The 24,443-nt window shown below is 47.2% G+C and overlaps 1 protein-coding gene across 1 annotated transcript in view; it reads right to left on the minus strand.

Moving 5' to 3' along the window:
* Nucleotides 1–282: 282 nt before the first annotated feature.
* Mapk6 (mitogen-activated protein kinase 6) overlaps nucleotides 283–24,443 on the minus strand; it is a 29,152-nt gene continuing 4,991 nt past the window's right edge. Inside the window, exons 2-6 of the mRNA XM_090358398.1 lie at nucleotides 12,179–13,366; nucleotides 10,473–10,617; nucleotides 6,112–6,276; nucleotides 4,161–4,362; nucleotides 283–2,529 (exon numbers count right to left, since the gene is read on the minus strand). Coding sequence (XP_090214524.1) covers nucleotides 1,452–2,529; nucleotides 4,161–4,362; nucleotides 6,112–6,276; nucleotides 10,473–10,617; nucleotides 12,179–12,733 — 2,145 coding nt within the window. The 5' untranslated portion in view covers nucleotides 12,734–13,366 and the 3' untranslated portion in view covers nucleotides 283–1,451. The remainder of the gene's footprint in view (nucleotides 2,530–4,160; nucleotides 4,363–6,111; nucleotides 6,277–10,472; nucleotides 10,618–12,178; nucleotides 13,367–24,443) is intronic.

Here is a 24,443-nt window from a genome sequence, read left to right on the forward strand (position 1 = left end):
GGTAGAGCACTAGTCCTGAGGAAAGCCAAGTTCAGTCTCCACGACTGGCAAAAAAAAAAAATAAAATTAAAAAAAAATCTCCATAGGACAGGTGGGGGGTTTGGGGGGGGAGGGAAATGGGTATCAAGACATGTGAAAGGGTATCAATGTATGTGAATTAATGCACCTTCTATCTGGCAAATATCATGTAACCCTTTTACTAATTACAATAAAAAAAAATAAAGTAAAAACAAAAATCTCCATAGTAACAGCTAGAGAAAAAAACAAGACAGGAGCCACATGTGCTGGCCATGTTTTATTTGTCCTTTTTCTTCAAACAAGATAACCAAAGATACAGACAGTATTCAGCAAAATAAAATAGCTGGAACCAACTCTAAGCCTGTGCTGTCCATGCTACATTTAACCTAGTTTAGTCATGCTTGCCTTGGGGGCTGAGGACGAGATCATTCAGTAGAAACAACGGTGTCTACCGTGGACGACTCGGGAACTACAATAGTGATGTACCTTAATTACTTCCATGCACAAATCTAACGTTACAGGCTTAAAAATAAACACAATTAAGACTTCTAGGAGCATTTTATAATAAAGTAATTCCTAAATTTTCTTTGTAGATAGATCAAGCACCTCCAAAATACAAATTCCTATACACAGTGAGTACTTACTTAAAATGAACAGGTAGTAGTGGATGAAGTGGAGGCGGGGCTGCAGGACGAGCTGATGGCATAGGTTCAGCTAGGTAGGCAACAAACCAGAGTGCCACGTGGACTAAGTGTAGTTACAAAGAAAGGGTTTATACTAGTGAATTTTTTTATCATTAAATACAGAAAATAGACTGATTTGCTAAAATAAATAAGATGTGATGCGCTAGGAACCGCAGAACACTTGAGAGGATGGCGTGGACGCCGCTACGCAGAGGGCACGCTGGGGGCACGCTGGGGCTGTGGTGGAACTGGTTCTGCCATGGACTTGTTACCTTGAGGTAGATAACACATGTGTACCAAACTCTGCATTCATCTTCAGTTGCTGCTGGTATCATGTGCTTTAAGAAATGTGTACAGTATGAAAAAGTGGAAAATACTAATGAATGAAAAATGTTTTGGAAAAAAATAGGCATTTCATGCAATTATGTACAGTCTCACTGTGTAAATTTCAAGGCAAGGTTTTTGTTTCCTGTAAATCACCTCCTTGTAGGAGAACACCAAGTGTCAGCACACTCGTCTCCCCTCTGGTATTAGCTCACTCTATTCCGTGTGTGCAAAAGACATGCCAGTTACAATGAAAACTCTCACAGGGAGAGAAAAAAAGACGGGGTTTTAAAAACCAAGAACAAATTAATTCCTTACTAAGTGATACCTTCTGATTCAAGTAAAAAAAAAATGACTTAAAACTAGTAATAAAAAAAGACAAAACACATTTCATGAAAAGTACGAAGAGAACTGTCTGCTGAGTGTTTAGTTTAGGTGTTTGAGGATGCTGCTGTAGGTTTTGGGAGGGATCTGAGGGGAGGATTTCAAAGCGGAGGGTGTTAAGGTGGCCTGGACTGACTTCAGGGGTGACCCGGTGGGGCTGGGAAACTGGGGAAGGCCTATGGACTGGAGCTGCTTGCTGAAGAGGAACTCGCCGCTGTGGCTGGCCCCGAGCCCGCCCTCCTCCTCGGGCTCCGTTTCTAGTACTTCAGACTCATCTTTCCTGCTAAAGAACTTGTCCAGGTAGGTGGTGGATGTGTTTTCCTTCTCAGCTTGCTCGTCCTTCCTAACCTCACAGCAGAACTGACTGATGAGGAAGCATTCCTCCCCGCTGCCCACAAACTGGCTGTCCCAGGACGACTGGTACCAGGCTCCCAGCTGTGCCAGGTTCGCCATGCCCTTCTCCTGCTTCTCCTGGCTCACTGACTTTGCTATCAGACTTTTCAATTCTAGCTGGGACACTGAGCTGTTCAAATCATTTAACTTATCCACCACATGAGTGGGCTCGTGCTGCGAGCTGAGCTGAATAGTGCCTGCAATGAAGGAATCGAAATCGAACCCCTGCTTCTTCTCCCTCTCCTTCTCAGCCCACTGCTGGGAGGCTTCCTCTAGCGCTATCTGGGCCTTCACCAGCCCGTTCCGCTCACACTTGGACTTGCCTCTCTTATCTGATTTGTCTTTGCTTTGCTCTTTCCAGTTGGAAAGGTCTATAATGAGCTTGGGCTCGTAATAATGGTTCACCTCGCTCTCTCTCCACACTAAGCTGTCAAGGTATGACGGTGACCTCGTTTTGTAGTTACAGGTGTGGCTACACTCCAGGTCGCAGTACTTGTTCTCATGATGGTCTGGGTACTGCCAGCAGGGCTCTGTGGAGTAATTGGTGTCAAAAGCAGGGTCCTCCAGGTACTTCTCTCGGTCTCCATCCAAGTATTTCCGGGGGTCCACTTGTACCTCCTCTTCATCGGTGACGTCGGACATCGCTCTCGGGTCAAGCTGAACTTCATCAATATCAAAATTGTTATGTATAGGCCAATCATGCTCGGAAAACTGACAATCATGGTACCTGAAAGGAAAAAAAACAGGGTGTTCTGTTACTGTATAACTGACAGTTGTGTGATAACAGTTACATGTTTTTCTTTTCCAAAGGCGTTCTGATACGTTTTTCGATAGCCTAGGCCGACCCTAAACTTGAGACGTTTCTGTTCCAGTCTCTGAAGAATGCCTTTTATGTGAGTGGAGTATTAGGTACACACGAGGACAGCAAGCCCGGCCTCCGTACAACCAACCGGTGTAGGTAAGATGTGCTTCTACAGTGCCAGTGGCCCTCGGAGTACTCAAGTTCGAGTGTCGCATTCTAGATAGACAGGTGGCTTTCTCATTTCTACTCACTAATGATGACCAGGCTGCTGTAGGTCTACGACTCAGCTCTACCAGAGTCACTCACCCTATGCCACATGCCACACCCCTCTAGTCTCAAATTGCTTCTCTAATGGAGGAAGGCAGACTAACGATGAAGAGGTTTAGACCCGGGAGTTCAGCCTAGGGATAGAGTGCTTGCCTAGCATGCAACTGAAGACCCAAGGTTGATTCCTTGGTACCACATACATAGAAAAAGTGGTGCTGTGGCTCAAGTGGTAGAGTGCTAGCCTTAGGAAAGCCCAAGGACAGCGCTCAGGCCCTGAGTTCAAGCCCAGGCCTGCCCCCACCCCTCAGAAGAGATGCTTGGAAGCTGTTTATAAACAAGCACAAAGGCCTGGGAGCCTAGCCTAGTGGTAGAGTGCTCACCTCGCATGCACGAAGCCCTAGGTTCAATTCTTGGGTACCACATACTCAGAAGAAGCCAGAAGTGGCACTGTGGCTCAAGTGGCAGAAAAGTAGCCTTGAGCAAAAGTATCCAAGGACAGTGCCCAGGCCTGGGGACAAAAATAAATAAGCACAAATACCTCAACCCTCAGGAGGAAAGCAGGAGCTCTGACGCATAACTTGAAGCCTTACACTATTTGGTCACATTACTGACTGCTACCTGTAGTAGAAATTCCTCGACTTCCTCAACCAGCTACCATTCTGTTTCAAATTATTTCTACCTCAAATACCCCTGACTGAATCTATGCTATGCCCCCAAATTACCTTCATGTCATTGTGTATTGGGAATCAAAAATGCCCGAAGAGATTAAACTAAGGCAGTAAGTATTAGGGACTATTGCTTGGTGGCACAGTGCATGCTTTATAATCAGCATGCCCACACACAAACATAAGGTTTAAGGCTATGTAAGGTGGCATTAGTAAAGGCAATCCATTAACATGGCTCAGATTTCCAATCTTTGACCCTTCTTCATACTCTAAAAAGCTCTCTTAATTTTCATCAACATGCTACACTTTTTGAAACAGCACTTTTCATGGGTCTGGAACTCAGGGCCTAGGTGCTGTCCATGAGCTTTACAGCTCAAGCCTAGCACTCCATTTTGAGCCATAGTAGCACTGCCGGTTTTCTGGGGTTAACTAGAGATGAATCTCAAGGACTCTGGGTTTGCTTCAAACTGTGATCTCCAGATCTCAGCCTCCTGGGGAGCTAGGACTTCAGAAGTGAGTCACGGCACTCGACTGCGTTTTTCTCTTAAGCTGTGCAGAAGCTTAAGTGAACACAGTTGACTGAATTAGTTCTGTAAGTGTTTTTCTAATTTAGGATTCTTTTACCTTTCCCAGTTATAAATGTGACTGTGAGTTTCATCCATAAGCAAAATATCATCCACTTCATCTTCGATGTGAAAAGGATGGCTTGAAATGGGCTCATCCGTGGGAAAGGAGTAAATGCTCATGTAAGGGTGAGAGAGCGCTTCCTCCGCAGTCAACCGATCCATGGGGCTAAAGGTCAGAATCTGCTCCAGGAAGCCCAGTGCTGCAGAACAGAGAGGAGATGATGCTGAGAGGGGATCTGGACATGCGCAGCTGAGGGCTCTCCCACTCACCAACGAGTACCACCAGTCCACACGCTCATTCAAAAGAAATGGGATCATGTCCGTCGACACAGCAAAACCTGTAATTCAGTCTCTTACTATGGCCAAACGACAGGAAACTGCCATTTTTGGTCAGCCAACAATGCTCAAATAACAGCAATTTCATACAGTTCAACCTAATACCTGGGTCTTATACTATGACTTAGATCTGGGATTTAACAGAGCTGGATAGTCCTCGATTGGCTACTTGAACCTGCTGGATAGTCCTCGATTGGCTACTTGAACCTGCTGAATTGAAACAATACAAGCCTGGCGCAGTGGCTCACGCCTGCAATCCTAGCTACTCAGGAGGCTGAGCTCTGAGGATCAAGGTTCAAAGCCAGCCCTGGCACAGAAGGACCGGAGACTCTTATCTCCAATTAACATCTAGAAAAGGGAAGTGGGGCTTGGTCTAGGGTAGGGTGGTAGCCTTGAGCTGAAGCACTCAGGGACAGCGCCCAGGCCAAGTTCGAGCCCCATGACCCACAAAAACAAAAAAAAAAACGTAATACAACACATTGATAAAGCTTTGTCCTGCCTGTCCTCGTGTGGGTGTGCACCCCACCCACACACCTCTCTACTCACTGTTCACAGCACCCTCAAGCCTGGACCGGCCACACAAGTAAACACCACCCCAAAGCCCCAGCACCTGGGCGGTGTTGGCCGCGGGGAAGCCAGAGCCGTTTGCAGGCGACATACAAGGAACTAAGAGAATAATCCACACAATGCTGATGGTGGACAAAGTGTATTTTTACCAAGTTCCTATTACCTTGAAATGTGCTTTCCAAAATTAGAGCTCCAATTGTAAGAAGTTGGAATCTTTTTTAGTGTGATAAATCTTCACTGAATTAAAATAGTTCTGTCATATGTGAACTGAGCCAACCATTATCAAACATCCAACACCTATCAGAGAGCCCAGCGCCGGCCAAACCCCCAGCTCAATTCGAGGAAGACAATGCAGACCCCACCGAGGACTCGCACCAACTCACATTCTCGTGTTCAGAGTTTTCATCGGGACTATGGCGAGGGCCCTGCTAGAGGAAGCACTCTACCACTGGAACCATACCTCTAGCCAAACCTACGGGAGCTGAACTGTGGTTTTTTCCCTTTGCCAGTCCTGGGTCTGAGCACTGTCCTTACCACTTAGCCACAGCACCACTTCTGGCTTCTTCTATGCATGTGGTACCGAGGAATTGAACCTGGGTCTATGTGCATGCACTCAACCACTAGGCCAAACTCCTGGCCTTGAACTATGTTTTTCTTAATTCCCACAGTACCTGGGACCAAACCTATCTTCATATACCTTGTTTCCCCTTCCATTTCAGCCTGACTCCATTCCTTTGCATAGCCTACCTATTCTGTAATTAGTGCATTATTGCTCAGGGGATTCACACAGCGTGTCCAGCCAGATCAAAAGCATCCCCCTCGCTCACGGGGCTCCCACACAGGCAGTGATCTGATGGTATGCTTGCCTGCAACCAGTGAGCAGGCTGAGTTGGAAGAGGAAAGGGGGTTAGAACCAAGAAGGAGTAACAGTTCCCTTGACTGGAAAATGACTCCAAAGACAAAAAGATCCTGGGCTCAGCTCCTCACACAAAAGGGGATCAGAAGGCGACCAGCATCTCCACACCAGCCCTACCCCGGTTCTGTACCTTCTCGGCTAATTCCCGGAAGCAGCTGAATTAAAGGTTTGTGTGGCTCAGTCATGTCGTTTCTAATGTAAACTGGAATTACGCTGAGAAGCTCCTGACGGTCCTCCTCATGGACAACAGGAATAGACTCTAGAATCAGTTGCATCTGTTCAAGTTCATGTGCACCTGAAAGCACAAAACACCAACCACATTGTACATTCTTGATGTTTTCTTACTTGGGAATAAGCTATTGTTCAGTAAAATACTGTAGTGATGGGGTTTGGCTTTACCCTCCGCCAACAGTTCGGCCGTGAGCAGCTCCGTCTCCTTAGAGCAGAGCGGCTCCTGCGCCTGCCTGCACGTTGCCATGGAGAGCGGGCTCCAAGGACAGCCTCATGGCCGCAGGGGAAGAAAGTGATCCAGTGGACCAACGGCTGTGCAGCAGGAGGACTGAACGTTCGAGGATAGCCTGGGCTACGCAGGGAAACTGTCCTTAGTAAGACGCAGCTTGAGCTGTATCAGTAATACTCATTACAGCTTTAACGTTAAGATCTGTATTGGCATCAATAAAGTGGATTTTATGGTACTTCTCTAGTGGGTGTGAGGTTCCGTTAGCATTTCTAATTCAAGACTGCTCGTACAGAATAAAAGGGGAAACTTTTAAGTTCACTGGGTGAGAATTTCCATTTGCATTTCCACTAGTTTCTAGAAATTCATTCAGACAGTTCTGATTGTGACCAGAGCTCTTAGCCTACAGCTGTGGAGAAAGCAGGGCAGCCTCCTGCCGACACCTCCTCCACAGGAGCCCAGGGCTACCTGGAACTGTGTCCTGCCAGTGGCTCAGCTGCCCGCCCATCTGGCAGGAAAGGAAAGAGGCCTGTGGTGCTTGCTGTCCAACCCCGCTCCCAGGGAAGGAGAGCCGAGCTCAGTGGCGTCTCAAAAACATTTCACCCTTACGGTGAACATCATTAGACACTCAACAGGCAGTGCTAACATACCCACAATCAAGTGGGGTCCTCACCGGCACCCCATAAACATCCCAGTAAAACAGCCATGGTCTTGAATTTGGAATGATTTCTGAGAAACCACTTTTCTAAGGCAAGTGACGAAAGGTAAATTGGGCCTCATCACAAAATGTGTGCATGGACTGGTCCTAGGACCAGTCAACTCAGGACCTGGGTGCTACCCTGCAGCTTTTCTTGCTCAAAGCTAGTTATCTACCACTTGAGCTACAGCGCCACTTCCGTTTTTTTCTATGTGGTACTGAGGAATCGAACCCGGGTCTTTGTGCATGCTAGGCATGCACTCTACCACTAGGCCAAATTCCCACCCCCCCCACTCCTTCTAGCTTTTTGGTGGTTAATTGGACATAAAATGTCTGACTTTCCTGCCCAAGCTACCTTCTAACTGTGGTGCTCACATCTCCACTTCCTGAGTAGCTAGGATTACAGGCATGAGTTACTGGAGCCTGGCCTTAATTTCCTTTGTTTCAAAAGACAGTCAAGAAAGGCAAAAGCAGCTCGAACCTGGTGTGTGAGAAAGTACAGTAATCTGCGTATCTCAAAGAATTTGTATCCAGAACATGTGAGAACTCTCAAAGAAAAAAGTTACAAATGGACAAGAAATCTTGATCCACACTCTGCAAAAATGATGTTCAACATCCTAAATTACTAGGGAGCTGTGAATCCGACCTCCATAACGAGGTATGACTTCACACCGTCACACCTATAAAATGGCGTATGTCACCCAGCACTCCTGCTCCTAAGGGTGAGAACACAGGCATGCAGAAACCTATACACACATCCACAGCGGCCCGAAGAGCTAGCCACCAATAAATGAACTACAAAATGAGGGAAAGCTACAACCAACAAAAAGGAGGTGCTAATGTATGCCACAAGGTGAAGGAACTGCCAACATCTTGCCACATCAAAGAAACAGGGCACTCAAGCCAGTGTTTTACAGTTTTATATTAAATATCTTGACCAGACAAGTCCATAGAGACAAAAACAGATGAGTGGTTGCAGAAGCTAGGGGAGGAAGGACTGAAGTGACCGCTCATGACCAGGGCTGTCTCACAAGACATTTTATATGTGCTAAAGGTGTGCCATTATCAGGATGTAACCTCTCATCATAGTATTAGTCCTAAGAAAAATAAAAATTTCCATCTACTTTGCTTTTCTTATTCTATGTAGCCCACGCTGACTCAACCTCCTAAATGTGGGGTTTCCTAAAGTGAAATGTAATCACTGTCACAGAGGACAGTTCAATAAATACAAGGACAGGGTGATGATGATTTAGTATTATGTAAGCCAAGAGTGGCAACAGGACTTAAAAATCTGTGAGTGCCGTGGTTCTCACCTCTAATCCTAGCTACTCAGGAGGCCGAGATCATGGTTCAAAACCAGCCCAGGCATACAAAGCGGAGAGACTCATCTCCAATTAATCACTAGAAAAAGGTAAGTGGTGTTGTGGCTCAAGGTTTGGGCGGTAGCCTTGAGCTGAAGAGCTCAGTGACAGAGCCCAGGCCAGAGTTACAGTCCCATGATCCCCACCCCACCCCACCCCACCAAAAAATCACTTCGGATGGTTTTTCTTAATGTACTATGGTAAATCTCCTCTCCTTTGCTGCCCTTTGGTTAATCTCATATTGTTACTGTATCTTTTTTACCTGGTAGACTATATATACACTTTTATTTGAAATGGGAAGGGGGAAAACAAGATGATTGGGAGGGGTATAAAAACATGACAAGTAATGCACCTACTATCTAGCAAATATAACTGTAACCCCTCTATACATTACCTCAACAATTTAAAAAAATCTCGTCTTCAACAATGTCCCCCACTTCTTCTGAGAACAGGATCTGCCCCACACTCTCCCTTCTGTACTAAGCACAATCCACAACTAGTACAGGGCCGCCACGTGGAAGACATGGCAGAAGAAAAGTTACATCAACAAAAGAAAAGAACTAAACAGGAGACATTTTTAGCTGCTTGTGGTTTTGGGTTTTTTTTTTTTTGCCAGTCCTGGACTTTGAGCTCAGGGCCTGAACATATTCCTTGGGCTTTCTCAAGGCTAGAACTCTACCACTGAGCCTCGGCACCACTGCTGGCTTTTTTTCTAAGTATGTTAGGTACCACATACTTGCTAGGCAAGCCCTCTACCATTAGGTCAAACTCCCGGCCCCAGCTTCCTGTGTTTCTGACAGTCCTCAGTTTGCTTTCTAAGACACCCTCTGAAGTTTCCTGGCTCCACACAGAATCGTTATAAATATTTATCATTTTTGACACCCTGGATTCCACCAAGCTTTTCTTACTGATTCCTGAATTTACCAGATTCAGACCTTTATTTCTATGTAGTTTTGGGTTTTTTTTGTTTGTTTGTTTTTTTTGGTTGTGGGGCTTGAACTCTGGGCCTGGGCTTTGTCCCTCAGCTCTTCAGCTCAAGACTACTGCCCTACCCCTTGAGCTACAACCCCTCTTCTGGTTTTCTGGTGGGATATTTGGAAGTAAGAGTCTCACTGACTTTAGTGGCTGGGCTGGCTTTGAACAGTTATCCTCAGATCTCAGCCTCCTGAGTAGCTAGGATTACTGGCGTGAGCCACTGCACCCGGCTTATTTCTATGTATTCTTAAATACCTTCACTATTCCTATTAAAATGACAACTCTTCGATCCCACCATTTGCCTTTCTTTCCCGTGGTCACTGGCACGGCCTCTACCTTGATAGTTATGATTAAAAGACTATCATATAAACTCATACTCGATGATAACACTGTTCAAGATCACTCACTGCCCCTCTTCTTGACCAGGTTCTCTCACGTACTTCCTTAGACTCATCACAGCAGCAGCTTTATAAGAAACCTTTCTGGTTAGTTACAGCAGTCAGGCAAAGGGTTCAAACAACAATAATAGTGCAGGGATCAAGACACACTTACTGGACTGGAGGGATAGCTCGGTAGCAGGGGTCAACCATGAGCAAGCCAGCTAAATGCAACCTGGTGGACTTTGAACTAAAAACTACCAGAAAATGAACTGGGTGTCCCTTAACACAGACTAACAAATAGGGCTCCACAAAAAGAGCAAATTAGGTCCAGGAAATAAGATGTCTTCTAACTTAAAACCTTCCATAGATCTCCCTAAAAAGAGAAATACAAAATGATTGCTCTGTGAGAGTGTCTTTGTGTGAGTGTGTGTGTGTTGCTCCTGCAGCTTCAACTCCGGACCTGGTACTGTCTCGGAGCTTCTTTGCTCAAGGCTAGCGTACTACTGGCATTCTGCCAGCCTTGCCTATCCAAGTTGGCTTTGAATCACTCCCCTCACCTCTGAGCTTCTGGGTAGCTAGGATTACCAGTGTGGGATAATTCTCGTACATCACGATACCCACCTGCAAAGAGGGTTTTACCAGTCAGCATTTCAGCAAAGATGCAGCCTGCAGCCCACATGTCAATGGCTTTAGTATAGTTGTTAGGAGAAAGTAAAAGACGTGGAGATCTGTACCATTTAGTAACCAGTCCTTCAGAAAGATGACCCTAAAGAAACCACAAAACATACTTTAATTTCTATTATTTCAGATAAAGAACACCATCCCCAAAATAGTAATTACTAACTCCTAGGGCAGTACTACTCATTTCTAATCCCATCTTCCAGGTTCTCACACTTTTAGACAGACACAGTAAGAACTTGTGCCCAAAAAACACACCAAAAACAACCCCCCCCCCCCAAAAGCCTTGTACAATGCTAGGCCACACATTTCAAAGCTTGTTTTAGAAGAGGGGCTGACCCTCGCTGCTGGGGGCAAATGCCCCAGCCCCTGCCCCACCCTGCTGCTGCCTGGCAGGGGGAAGGGGGGCATGAATTCAATTTAAAAAAAAAAAAAAAAAAAAGAGGGGCTGAACCTTAAATGTGTTTATGTTGAGGCAAGGCCGGGAAAAGCCCCAGAGCCACCACTTACACCAGCTTTGCCAGTAAGGCAGGCATATGCCATTCCTCCTGCACTGACTTGCCAGAGCTGAAATGTGCTTCCGTGTGCAGTCCACTTTATCCCACCCCGCCCTCACGAGGCTGAGGATCTGCGCAGGCGGACAGGCTCTCCATTTTACTGGTGTGCCAACGCAGAGGTTATGGTAACCGCTCAAGATGCCGCTTTCAGACTGCACGGCATCGGGAAGCAGAAACAGAGGCACAAGAGTATTAGAGACGGCCTCAGCTCAGTGCCCTGGCCTCTACATCTCAGTTACTCACTTGGGGAGGATGTGGCATCTACTGCAATTTAGGACTCCAATTTATATGATGAAGAGTATTTTTTTTAAAAAAAAAAAACCGGAGCTATCCTAGCTACTCAGAAGGCTGAGATCTGAGGAATCAAGGTTCAAAGCCAGCCTGGACACAAAAGGACCCGAGACTCTTACCTGTAATTAACCTCTAGAAAACAGGAAGAGGGGTTTGGCTCAAGGGCAGGCTGGTAGCAGTAGCCTTGAGCTGAAGAGCTCAGGGACAATGCCCAAGCTGAGTTCAAGCCCCGGTGATGATGCACCAAAACAAACAGACAAACAAAAAAACCTGGCGCTATTGTCCCTGGCGGTGAGGCACACATGAGAATGAAGAGGTGACTGTTTGGGACATACACTGTGGAAAGGTGAGCAGCTGAACTCGGGTTTCTTTGTAATCAAAGCAGCTCCACTTCTGTATTTTAAACATTAGGGTCCCACTGGAGATTTCAACTAAAGAAAAACCAAAAGACAAGGGCTCTGCTTGAACAATGCCATTCCATCCTCTTATGGAAGCAGATGCTTCTAAGGGAAAGTGATTCTGACTGAACTGCAGCTGTTTATGCAGATTTAATGTAAAATTAGACTTTCAACTACTACTGTACTGTAACTACCGGACAGCACAGATTTATGTCAAAAGAAAACCTGAAAGCTGAAGCAGCCTCCCTTACCCTCTGGGTAGCACTTTGGTTACCAAACATATAACCCCATTTTACTTTGAAATAACTAACTTTACTTCCAGAAAGTCCTGTGCACAAATGGCCGCTGTTAGGAAGGTGTATTCCCCGGGCAAGGCCGGACTCCCAGCTCGGCTTTTACCCACCTTATGGGAATAGTGAGGATCCATGATCCGTGCAAGACCAAAGTCGCCGATCTTCAGCACCAAGTCTTCGGTATTGATGAAAAGATTCGCTGGTTTGAGATCTCTGTGCAGCACGTTTGCGGAGTGGATGTACTTGAGCCCGCGCAGCAGCTGGTACATGAAGAGCCTGGCGTGCTCCTCCAGGAGCGGGCCCTGCTCCAGCACGTGCGCCAGGTCTGTGTCCATGTACTCCTGAACTATGTAGACGCTGTTGAGCTCCGTGAGGGAGCCCACGTCGTCGGCTAAGTGGCTTCCGCTGGGACCAAGAATTTCAAACACTTTCACAATGTTGTCGTGGTCAAGTCTTCGAATGATTTTGATTTCACGGAGGGCATGCTTGACACTCTGGGGGTCGGTAAGAACGATCTTCTTGATGGCAACCCTTTTGTCACAGTCATTGTCTACAGCAGAAAAAACCAAGCCATTGCCTCCACAGCCCAATGGTTTTAAGTCCATATACCTAGAGCCCAGATCAAAACCATGAATGTTCATGAGGCTTTCAAATTTCTCTGCCATTTTGAAACCCTTACTATTGCCTTTTCCTTTCCAATTGTTGAACTTGTGTAAACAAGGAAGAAAACTGGCATCAAAAGGAGAGATCTTTCAAAAAGGGAGAAGAAAAATAACTCTGCTTCCACAGGGAGATGCGTTGTGGATATTCATCGCAGATGCCAATCAGGCCAGGTGAGTTCCCCTTAGATTTAAAGCTCAAAAATCTCTATTCATCTGGAGACTTAAAAAGATTGCAGGACTCATAGTTCAAGAAAGGGGCAGCAACTCTGCAGACAAAGTTGAAAGAAACACTCAAGAAACTCAAACGGAATGAAATGACATACTATGCACTCCGATATACTGTGCTAAACGATTTAACATTTAACAAAAATGGGAATAAATATGCGCACGACAGGCTTCTATGAACATTCTCCTCACAGTGCAGATTCGTTCAGTGTTTGACTGGTCCTGAGCAACATCGTTCTAAGGTGCTGGTAAGCACGAGTTCCGTTTGGCTTCGCGTCTTCCCTTGTTGCTGTATTTCAGCAGGAAGCCCTGGTGGCTGGCGGCTGGCAGAAGAGGTCTTGTTAGTGATCAGGTGGCTCCAGCTCACCACAATCACAATCGAAGCTACCGTCCATCTTACTCTGGTACCACCTGAGGAAACAGAACGAAGAAAGGGAGTCACCATGACAGGAAACACGTGCAAAGCAACACAAACGAGATCCGGAGGGAGAAACTATGGCTGGCGTATGGAAGGAGTAAACTCTCCTTAACCCAAAATACCTTACAGAAAGGCTGGCAGCAAGTCGCCGGCGCTGGCTGCCCAGCCCCCGCATTGGCCTTTGTGCAGTCCTTCGCTCCTTAGCAGGTGCATTTCTCAATGCTGGCCCTCATGGGAAGGCTCTAAGTATCTTTGCACAATCTTTACAAGTAAAGCTTTTGCAGGATAAAACATTAACAGTATTTCTCTCAAAGAACACAGACTAGCTGTTAGTAAGGAAACACGTTCCATAATGAACTATGTCTCACAGTGTCCAATAAACAAAATGGAGCAGTGCCAACAAGAAAGAAAAGAAAAAACCAGCAAGTGTGCTGTGGCTCAAGTGGTAGAGCTCTAGCCTTGAGAAAGCCCCAACAGCTGGGCACAGTGGCTCACACCTGGAATCCTAGCTACTCAGGAGGCTGAGATCTGAGGATCAAGGTTGAAAGCCAACCCCGGGCACAAAAGGACCTGAGACTCTTTATCTCCAATTAACCTCTAGAAAACGGGGAAGTGGGGCTTGGCTCAAGGGTAGGGAAGTAGCCTTGAGCTGAAGAGCTCAGGGACAGAGCCAGGCAGAGTTCAAGCCCTATGATTTCCTCCCCCCCCCCAAAAAAAAAACAAGAACAGTGTTCAGGCCCTGAGTTCAAGCCCCAGGACTGATTAAAAAAAAAAAATTCTATCATGTTGTAAACCAGACAAAATGATGCTACTTTCTGGATGTACTTGTGGGTAGCAAAAGCACATGAGATTCCCAGGAACCACATTCATCCTGACAATTCGCTTGAGGGATAAGAAGAGATTTGGAGTAGGGCAGGAGTAGGGCATCATCCTTAAATGTCACTCGTTTTTAAAAACAAGTATGGCAGATTATTAGGATCTATTTGTAGAACTGCATGGTATGTATAAGAAGGTTCACTGCAGGCCCGGGAGTTTGGCCTAGCGGTTAAAGTGCTTGCCTAGCATGCACAAAGACCCGGGTTCGATTCCTCGGTATCCCACATACACAACCAAGCCGGAAGTGGCAGAGACGAGACTGCAACAAGCGACGGAGAGCGAAAGCAAGCAAGCGGAGCCCAACCGAGTGGTGGCCGGAGCGAGCGGGGCCGGAGCGAGCAGGGCCGGAGCGTGCGGGAGCGAGCTGAGCCAGAGCCAGCGAGGCCGGAGCGAGCGGGGCCAGAGCGAGCAGGGCCGGAGCGTGCGGGAGCGAGCCGAGCCAGAGCCAGAGAGGCCGGAGCGAGCGGGCCAGAGCCAGCGGGGCCGGAGCGTGTGGGAGCGAGCGGGACCGGAGCGAGCGGGACCGGAGCGAGCGGGGCCGGAGCGAGCGGGGCCGGAGCGAGCCTGACCGGAGCGAGCGGGGCCAGAAAGAGAAGGGGGCCAAAAAAAAAAAAAAAAGAAGGTTCACTGTGCCCTGTACAATATAAATACTTCATGATTTTGCAATATCCTCTACAAAGGAAAAAATGGATTCATCTCCAATAAATGATTCCCTCGCTGGTCTAGGAAAAAAAAATCAAGGCAACTTGGTTCTTGCAGCTTAATATGAGATGCTTCAGAAATAAGGTTTCAGGATTCCACACAGATAGAACCAGATAGATGTCTGTGGCAGAAAAAACAATCTAAAAACCAATGATTCGTCCTCTTTTGGTTTTGATGGTAGGAGGGTTTGAACGCTGTGTGTCACTCTCTACCACTTGAGACGCCCTAGCATCCTCTCTTTTGCTTTACTTTTTGGACCCAGTTACTCTCATTTTTGCCCAGGGTTGGCCCTGGACCATGATTCTCCTCCTCCTATCTGTGATGTTCTCAAGTAGTGAGGACTACAGGTACATGCCACCATGCCCTATTTAACTGACTGAGATGGGGTCTCACTAACTTCTTGCCTGAGCTGGCCCTAAACCACGGTCCTCTGGGTCCTGAGATTTGGGCTGAGAATACAGGCTTGAGCCACTGAACCCAGCCTATCATTCTTAATCTATAAATGTAAACTAGTCAGGAACTGAACAGATCCTCAGTAAACTCAACTTACTAACAAGCAAGAAATTAGATTTAATGCACAAGTGGATACATACAATGCTTCAGTTCTCTTAATAGAAATATCTTCTATCTGCTTAATATGGTAAAGGAAATTGTTGGCGTAATAGCTTCCTTTATTTTACTGTAACATAGATGATTTCGTCACATGCAAGTTTTTGTCTACTTCTCAGAAAAAAATTAAAACAAACCACCCCTAGAAATTCTGTAGTGTACCAGTCTATGTGCAGGAAAACATGGAAAAGTTCCGTCTGAGTCAGGCACGGCAGCTGACTGCTGTAATCCCAGCTCTCGGGAGACACAGGAAGTGTGGGCCTGGAGTCTGGCCTAGTGGTGGAGTGCTTGCCCAGCATGCAGGAAGCCTTAAGTTCGATTCCTTACTACCACATACACAGAAAAAGCCAGACGAGCTCTGTGGCTCAACTGGTAGAGCCTTGACAAAGCTCAAGTCCTAGCAGACTGCCGTCCTCCCCCACTGTGCCCCCCCCCAAAAAAAAGAGGCACAGGTATGAGGATCAAATTCTAAGCTACAAAGCAAGACTCCTCAATAAAACCAAGGGGTAGAGATGTAGCTCAGTGGAATGCTTGCCTAGCATGTACCAAATCCCTGGGTTCAAACCTCAGCACCTTATAGTGGGGGAAAGGAGAGTGGAGAAGGGAGAGAAACTGATTTTTAAGGAAGCATTAGAACTTCAAGTACTAATTAGTACTATATGTCCTCCTCTCCAATTCTTCCGTTTGTATTCAAACAGAATACAATATTTGTTCCCTACAAGATACCCCAGTAAAATATTAGTATTTTATTTTGGATCAGTCATGGGGTTTGAACTCAAGGCCTGGGCCCTGGTCCCTGAGCCAGCTTTTTTCTTTTGGAAGTGCTGAGAACTGAACCCTGGACCTTGTATGCTACAAAGCACTCTACTACTGAGTTCTATTGCTAATTCCCCCACCCACACTTAACCTAGCCATTCCTTAAAGCTAAATTGAGTTTTTATTTTATTTTTTGGCAGTCATGGGGTTTGAACTCAGGGCCTGAGCACTGTCCTTGGACTTTCTCAAGGCCTAGAGCTCTACCACTTAAGCCACAGCACCACTTCCAGCTTTTTTTTTTTTCTTCTATGAATGGGGTACTGAGGGATCGAACCCTGGTCTTCGTGCATGCTAGGCAAGCACTCTACCACTAGGCTAAACTCCTGGTCCTAATTTTTTTTGTTTTCTTGGCTTTTTTGTTTCTTGGCTTAAACTCAGGGTGTGGGGAGTCCTTGAGCTTTTTCCACTCAAGCTTTCCTGCCAGGGCTGGCTTTAAACTGTGATGCTCAGACCTCTGCCTCCTGAGGAACTAGGATTAGTGGCACCAGTCTGAGTTTTTACATTTTTTGATAATTGTACATTTTCAAGTTGATTCTATAGAGTTTAAAAACTGTAAAATCCCAAAGTTCTGTCTTAAACTTCTCCTTCAGTAATAGAACAATTGGCCAAAACCCACATCATCAGTATCTGAAAGAAATGGACTGTTTGGGAACCACAGGCCAGTTTCAACAGAAAGCAATGACTGACCCGCTCACGCCTGTACTCCTGGCTACTCGGGAGGCTGAGATCTGAGGATCAAGGTTCAAAGCCAGCCTTGCACAAAAGGACCCGAGACTCTTATCTCCAATGAACCTCTAGAAAAGAGCAAGTGGGGCTTAGCTGGGGGTAGCCTTGAGCTGAAGAGCTCAGGGACAGCGCCCAAGCTGAGTTTAAGCCCCATGACCCACAAAAAAAAGCAAGCAGGAGAGTGAGCAACAAGGAGAAGAGCCCTACCCAAGCCGCCACTGGGTCCTACCGAACCCCGTTCCCACCTACGCCACCAAGGTCCACTGAACAACGAGAAGAGCCCTACCCAAGCCCTGGCCCACCTACACCACCAAGGCTCACTGAGGCCCAGGCCCAGCATGCGACAGATGCAGCCACACAAAGTGCATTTGCCAAAGCCACAACCCAGGGCTCCCTGACAGGGCCCAGGGCTGGGGGAGGCAGGAGCTGCTTCTAGGCTGAGAATTGCAATTATAATCCACTCAACCATTAAAGAAAGACAACAATGGGCATCAGCTAAACTACTGAGCAGGGCATGTTCGCACATGTGTGTAATCCCAGCGGTTGGGGATGCTAAGGTCTTGTCAAAGCTACGTATTAACTTTCAAAACACACACTAAGAAACCCACCAAAAAAACCACCCCAAAACAAAAAGCAAACCACCACAAACTGTACCAGATAGTGCAAACTGTATTGGTCAAAAAGCTTGCGTGGAAGCGGTGCCCACTCAAGATGAACAGTGGCCATTAACAGTGGCAGGGCTTGCTCAGTGATGTGGCCTCAGAGTGATGTGGCCTCAGCGCCTTTCGGCTCCTGGCACGGGGAACACCGCACTCCTGCGGCCGCCAGCGCCCCTGCTTCAGTCCCTCCTCGTTTGCTAAGCCTTCTGTGAAGTGGACACGGGTGAGGCTAAGCGGTAAGCGGTGAGGACGTGCTCAGGTGCTGCCTGGAGGGCTTCATAACAGGAACACAGAAAATGTTTCAAAAGGCTGTGCACTAACTAGGGCCTAGGCAGGGAGCGCAAGCCTCCCGTCTCCAGCTCAGCGGGCAGTGGTACGGCCGCACATCCCAAGCTATGCGTGCCGCTGACAGGAGGAGAGCTGTGGTGCCGGGCCAGGCGGCAAAGTCCCAGCTGCCATCGCCACTGAGGGAATCTGGACAGTGAGACCCCAGTGACCACGGGAGGCCTAACGGGGCAGGACTCACAGCTCAGGCGTGTGCCCTATCCTAAAAACCAGCTAAAAACAGGGCTGGAGGCCTGGCTCCGTGAGACTTGCCCACCTCTCAGAACAACAGAAAGAAAGCAAAGGGAAGACAAGACCAAGAGAGCAAAGAGGGACAGAATGGCGCAGGGAAGGGAGCGCCCAGTGCCCGGACAGGACAGGAGGGCACAGGACAGGGGATGAGCCTCTGGCACCCAGGAGCCCAGCACGTTCATCCTCAGCTCCAGCAGTGCCTGCCTGTGTCTCGGGCGCATGGCTAAGTGAAAGGCAGTCAGCGCCCCACAACCCCGAGAACCAAGCCCGTCATCACCGTTCACCCTAAGTTCATGAGCCAAGTTCAAGGTGTAGACCCAGGGAGGAACAGGGTGGGTGGGGAGACAGCTACAGACAGGGAAGTAACCAAATGACTCCAGAATCGTTCCCTTCTCCCTGCTAGCTGTTCCCAGCAGTGCTGCTCCCCCGTGCCACATCACTAAGCTCCACTAACCACAGAGCTGCCTTTCCGCTTCCCCTTCACTCTCTCCCTGCTCTACCTCGGCGAGGTGGAAGGCTGCTGGGGCATGCTCACACACTCCTCTCTCCTGTCTCCTGGTGTCACAGTCTCCCCCGCTCCCACAACACACACACACACACACACACACACACACACACACACACACACACACACACACACACACACACGAGAAATACAGCGTTATGAGCCCAAGTGCATCGTTATAAAGAATAACCTCACTGTCTCATCTCCCAATTCTACAGAAACTGAACTTTTTTTTATTCTAACATGGAACTACTGGCCTGGGTCAAAAAGGCTGTGTGGCTGTGCAAAGCAGGCCCGGGTTCACAGAAGGCCTCGACAGGCAGCGCCCTTGTCTGGTTTCTCCTCCCCACCATCCCTCTGCAGCTCACGTGGGCCCTTTTCCAGGGTCAAGTGAATAATGGGAATTGAGTGGAACCCAGCAGCCTTGCCTCCTCTGCCAAGAATGTGGGACGTTTGGAGCCCCGCTGACACGCACGGAGGGCTACACCATCGTCACCTGCCCACGTCATCCCCACTCTCAGCAAGCTATGCAGCTCCCAGAGCACGGAGGCCGCAGGGCTAAGCTCAGCTACTTGTTCACGGGGTGCACTCCAGGCCCCTTTCAGGATGAGGAGCTCAGGGCACGCCAGTCATCAGGATAACTCTTAGGAACTCGGAAAAGGATTCCTTGATACCACATACACAGATAAAAGCCGGAAGTGGTGCTGAGGCTCAAGTGGTAGAGCTCTAGCCTTGAGAAAGTCCCAAGGACAGTGCTCAGGCCCTGAGCTCAAGCCCAGGACTGGCAAAAAAAAAAAAAAAGAGCTCAGGGACAGCATCCAGCTGAGTTCAGGCCCCACAAGAGGGGAGGGGGGGAAGGAAAAGTGAGGGGTGAAAGGCAAGGGGAGAGAGATGGGGGAGGAGGGGTAGGGGAGGGAGAAACCCACCTGGGCTACAAAACAAATTCTAGGGTAGTTGGGACTACATATCAAGATCCTGTGTCCAAAAAACAAAAAAAGTCACACCGAAAGGAGAATGTTTCGGAAGTACAACGGCTCAGAGCAAGCTTGGTATTTCACTAGTTCTGTTCCCTGGCACTTAGGAGGACAGGAAACTGCTGCAATGTGATATACAGAAGACTGAACATGCAATTCTACTTAGACTGAAGATTTGTAAGTACTAACAACCAGGCCTAGCATGCACAAAGACCTGGGTTCGATTCCTTGGTATCACATACACAGAAAAAAGCTGGAATGGTGCTATGGCTCTAGTGGTAGAGCTCTAGTTGAGAAAGCCCAAGTCCTCTGGCCCTGAGTTCAAGCCCCAGGACTGAAAAACAAAACAAAACAAAACAAAAAAACAAAAAAAACCCCTAAACTTTTCATTCCCCCTTTTATCTTCTCCCTACAGAAACTTTTTTGGGGGGAGTCAGTGAACTCAGGGCCTGGAAACTGTCCCTGATTATTTTTTGCTGAAGACTAGTGTTCTACCATTTTGAGACACAGCTCTACTTCTGTTTTCTTGTGGTAAGCTGGAGATAAGGGACTCACAGACAGGACTAATAGCTCATGCCTGTAATCCTACCTATTCAGGAGACCTCAGCCTCAGATCTGGGGGTGGCAGTTTGGAGCCAGCCAGACAGGAAAGTCTGCGAATCTCTAAACTCCAATAAACCACTCAGAAAAGACTGCAAGTGTGGAAGTGATGCAGTGCACTAGCCTTGAATAAAAGAAGCTCAGGGACAGAACCTAGGCCCAGGAGTTCAAACCCCCTGACTGGGAGGGGGTGGGGAATGAACAGACTCATGCTTTCCTGTCCAGCATGGTCTTGAATTGCCTCGGTCCTCAGTACCACATACATAGGGGGAAAAGCCGGAAGTGGTGCTGTGGCTCAAATGGCAGAGCGCTGCCCAAGGACAGTATCCAGTCCTAAAACTGGCAAAAAATACAATCAACACTAATTGATTTTAAAAATGAGCCCTCGCCTAACAAGCAAGCACTAAAGCAAATAACAGCAAGATACATGAGGTCAGTCTCTCTCCAACTACCTTTCAACACCTGAGGACTCTAACCAGATGAAAACTACTGTAGCAGTCTGGATAGGCTATATGATCTCCAAACAGCCCCAAGTCTCAATAACTTAGAATTTTAAGCCTTGCTAATGTCCTAATGTCAAAGTCCAACCTAGTTGTTACTTAAGTGTTAGAGCGGCCGCCTTCTCTACCCCCACTTGGTGTACCAGAGAATGAGGAAAAGAAATTTCACTCAAAGTCACTCAATTCATTTACCAGAGGAGTCACATGGTCACACCCGCCCAAGCCAGTGCAGAACTGAGTCCACAGCAGAGAATCAGCATGTTTAACATCTCTGACTAAATCACTCAATTCTTCATTCAACTTGACATGTGTCAGAGAGTGATTCAGTCATTAGGCTAGAACAGAGGTAAACTTTTTTGGGGGGAGGGGGCGTGGGTTGGGGGACTTGAACTCAGGGCCAAGGCACTGCCCCTGAGCTTTTTCACTTAAGGCTAGAGGTCTACTACTTGGAGCCACAGTACCACTTCCAGTCTTCTACTGGTTAATTACAGATAAGAGTCTCACAGACTGGGGTAGCTTTGAACTACATCCTTAGATCTCAGCCTCCTGAGTACCTAGGGTTTACAGGTGTGAGCCACCAGCACTAGGCCACAGGTGAACTTTTTTTTTTTTTTTCCTAATCCTGACCTCGTGGGAATACATGCTGCCGATTCCTCCCATCACTCACCACCATTCAAAATTCTACTCTTTTTTCTCTCTTGAAACATCCTTACCATCCTCTTTGCACCTTTCTCCAAACATCTAATTTAATCTAATTCTTAGGTCTTCTCTCAATTTTCCAAAACACCATTCCTCTTCCCTTTCTGTGTAGCTGTTTGTTTGTTAGAAATGAAAAGGTTTGAGTCTAAGTGGCTTTGGCATTTCCTGAGCAAAATACCTAGCAATTTATAGTTATCCAAAAAACAGTATTGGATGAATGAAAACAACATTATTCTATTTGGTGGAAGTTTCAGATCTACTCTGAGTTTATTCAGAATCATCTGCCCCTGGGAACATCACTGAACATTTATTTTCTAGAGGTGGTATTTTCCTCTCCAGGCTTTCCATCAGAAGTTCTCCCTATGGTGAATATACAAGTCTGCCAACACCATGAAAAAGCAGTTGGTTTCAACCCATTCAGTGCGAGGAAACAAAAACACTTGTGAGCTTTATTACAACCCCTCCTTTATTATGTTGAGGTGGTAAGAAAAAGCCAGAAAAGCCAGAAATGATGCTTGTGGCTCAAGTGGCAGGAGCGCTAGTCTTGAGCAAAAGCAGCTCAGGGACAGAGCTGAGGCCCAAGAGTTTAAGCCTCAGAACTGGGGGGGAAAAAAAAGAAAAAAGACTCACTCCAGACAGGAAATGAGACCCAATCAAACACCAAAACAAGCCAGGAGCAGTGGCTCATGCCTCCTAGCTACACAGGAGGCTGAGATCTGAGGATCGTGGTTCAAAGCCAGCCCACGTGGGCACTAAAGACTGTGAGACTCTTATCTCCAATTAACCACCAAGGGGTAGGGTGGTAGCCTTGAGCTGAAGAGCTTGGGAACAGCACCCAGGCCCAGAGTTCAAGTCCCATGACTGACAAAAAAGGGGGGGGGGAGGGGCGGAAAAAACAAAAACAAAAAAATTAAGAAAACAAAAGCTGGACTTCGTGGCTCATGTCTGCAACACCAAGTACTTGGTAGTAGATGGAGGTCAAGATGATCATGATTCAAAGATAATGGGGGGGAGGGAGAGCTAGCAAGACCCCATCCCATCTCAACAGAAAGCCTTGACCTCTAGCTATAGGAAAAGCATTAAGTAGAAGAATCATGGTACAGGCCAGCCTAAGACCTGCCTGAAAAAGAACAGCAGCAAAAAGAATGGGGCACATGGCTCAGTTCAAATCTCTCCACCACCACCACCACCAAAAAAAAAAAAAAAAAAAGAAAAAGCATACTTGCCATCAGATACATATTAGAATTTGGCGCTATGGAAATAAACCAGGACCCTGGAGCGGACCATGAGATCTGGTGGCATCCATTCCAAAATCTATAGCTAAAACTGGTTAGATAATTCTACCATTCCACCATTCTAGATCTCCCTGAATTTTTTTATTTTATTAGAAGACTAAGGATTTCCACTTTTTTTGAGGGGGTTGGGACATGAGGGTTGAACTCAGCCTGGGCGCTGTCTCTGAGCTCTTCAGCTCAAGGCTATGGTACTACCCTTGAGCCAAGTCCCACTTCCTATTTTCTAGAGGTTAATTGGAGATAATAGTCTCAGGTCCTTTTGTGCCTGGGCTGGCTTTGAACCTTGATCCTCAGATCTCAGCCTCCTGAGTAGCTAAGGTTACAGACGTGAGCCACCACACCGCACCCAACAATTTCTACTTCTGATCAGAATGCCAAAAGCTACATGACACCAATCATTCTATAAGATGCATAAGATGCATAAGCTACAAAAAAAAAATCACCAACAAAAAAAAACAAAACCCACTAAGAATGCAAAGAAACGTAAGCAAGCTACAGTTGAGAAAATGTAAATCCCTTCAGAAAGTTGGAATGATACGACACAGTGGTTGACTCTGCCATCTCCCAGCACTTGGGAAGCTGAGGCAGAAAGATCATGGGTCCAAGGTCAACCTGGGCTACACAGTGAGTGAAAGGCTAGCCTGGGCTATGGAGATAGAACCTGTTTCAATGCTCCTTATCCCCATACCACCCCCGTCCAAAAGAGCAAGGTGCTTCTCATTCCTGAAAGTAGCAGAGGAACGATACATTTTCCACTGACAGGATTAAAGAGAAAAAAAATCAACTACTGTTTTTGGTTTTTTTTGGTCAGTTGTGGGGCTTGAACTCAAGGCCTGGGTGTTGACCCTGAGCTTTTTTGTGCTCAAGACTAGTGCTCTACCACGTGAGCCACAGTGCCACTTCTGGTTTTTGAGAGGTTAATGGGAGATAAGGAGTCTCCCTGAGCAGCCAAGAGTGTGGCCTAGTGGTAGAGTGCCTAGGATGCGCACCACGCTGGGCTTCATTCCTCAGTACCACATATACAGAAACAGCTGCAAGCAGTGCCCAGGCTCAAATGGTACAGTGCTAGCCTTGAACAAAAGCTCAGGGACAGCACCCAGGCCTGAGATCAAGCCCCTGGACTGGCTCGCGCATGCGCGCAAGGTGGGGGGGGGACAACGGAGGGAGGGAGGAGAGGGAGAGGAGGCCGGGAAGAGTGGCCAAGTGATAGAGTGTTTGACTGGCCCTGGGTTCAATTCCCTGGTACCACATACACGGACAAAAAAAGCCAGAGGTGGTGCTGTACTTCAAGTGGAAGAGTGCTGGCCTTGAGAAAGCCCAAGGACAGTGCACAAGCCCTGAGTTCAAGCCCCAGGACTGGCCAAAGGGGAGGGAAAAAAAAGTCTCCCAAGACTTTTCTCCATAGGCTGGCTTGGAGCCATGACCCTCAGATCTCAGCCTCCAAAGTATCTAGGATTATAGGCATAAGCCACTGGTGCCCAGCAGAAAAAGCCAACTTTTAACCAACATTTAACGGCCGCATGAGGACTAAAA

Source organism: Megascapheus bottae, chromosome 25, assembly GCF_031878675.1.
Source record: "Megascapheus bottae isolate mThoBot1 chromosome 25, mThoBot2.hap1, whole genome shotgun sequence".
Lineage (NCBI taxonomy): Eukaryota > Metazoa > Chordata > Mammalia > Rodentia > Geomyidae > Megascapheus > Megascapheus bottae.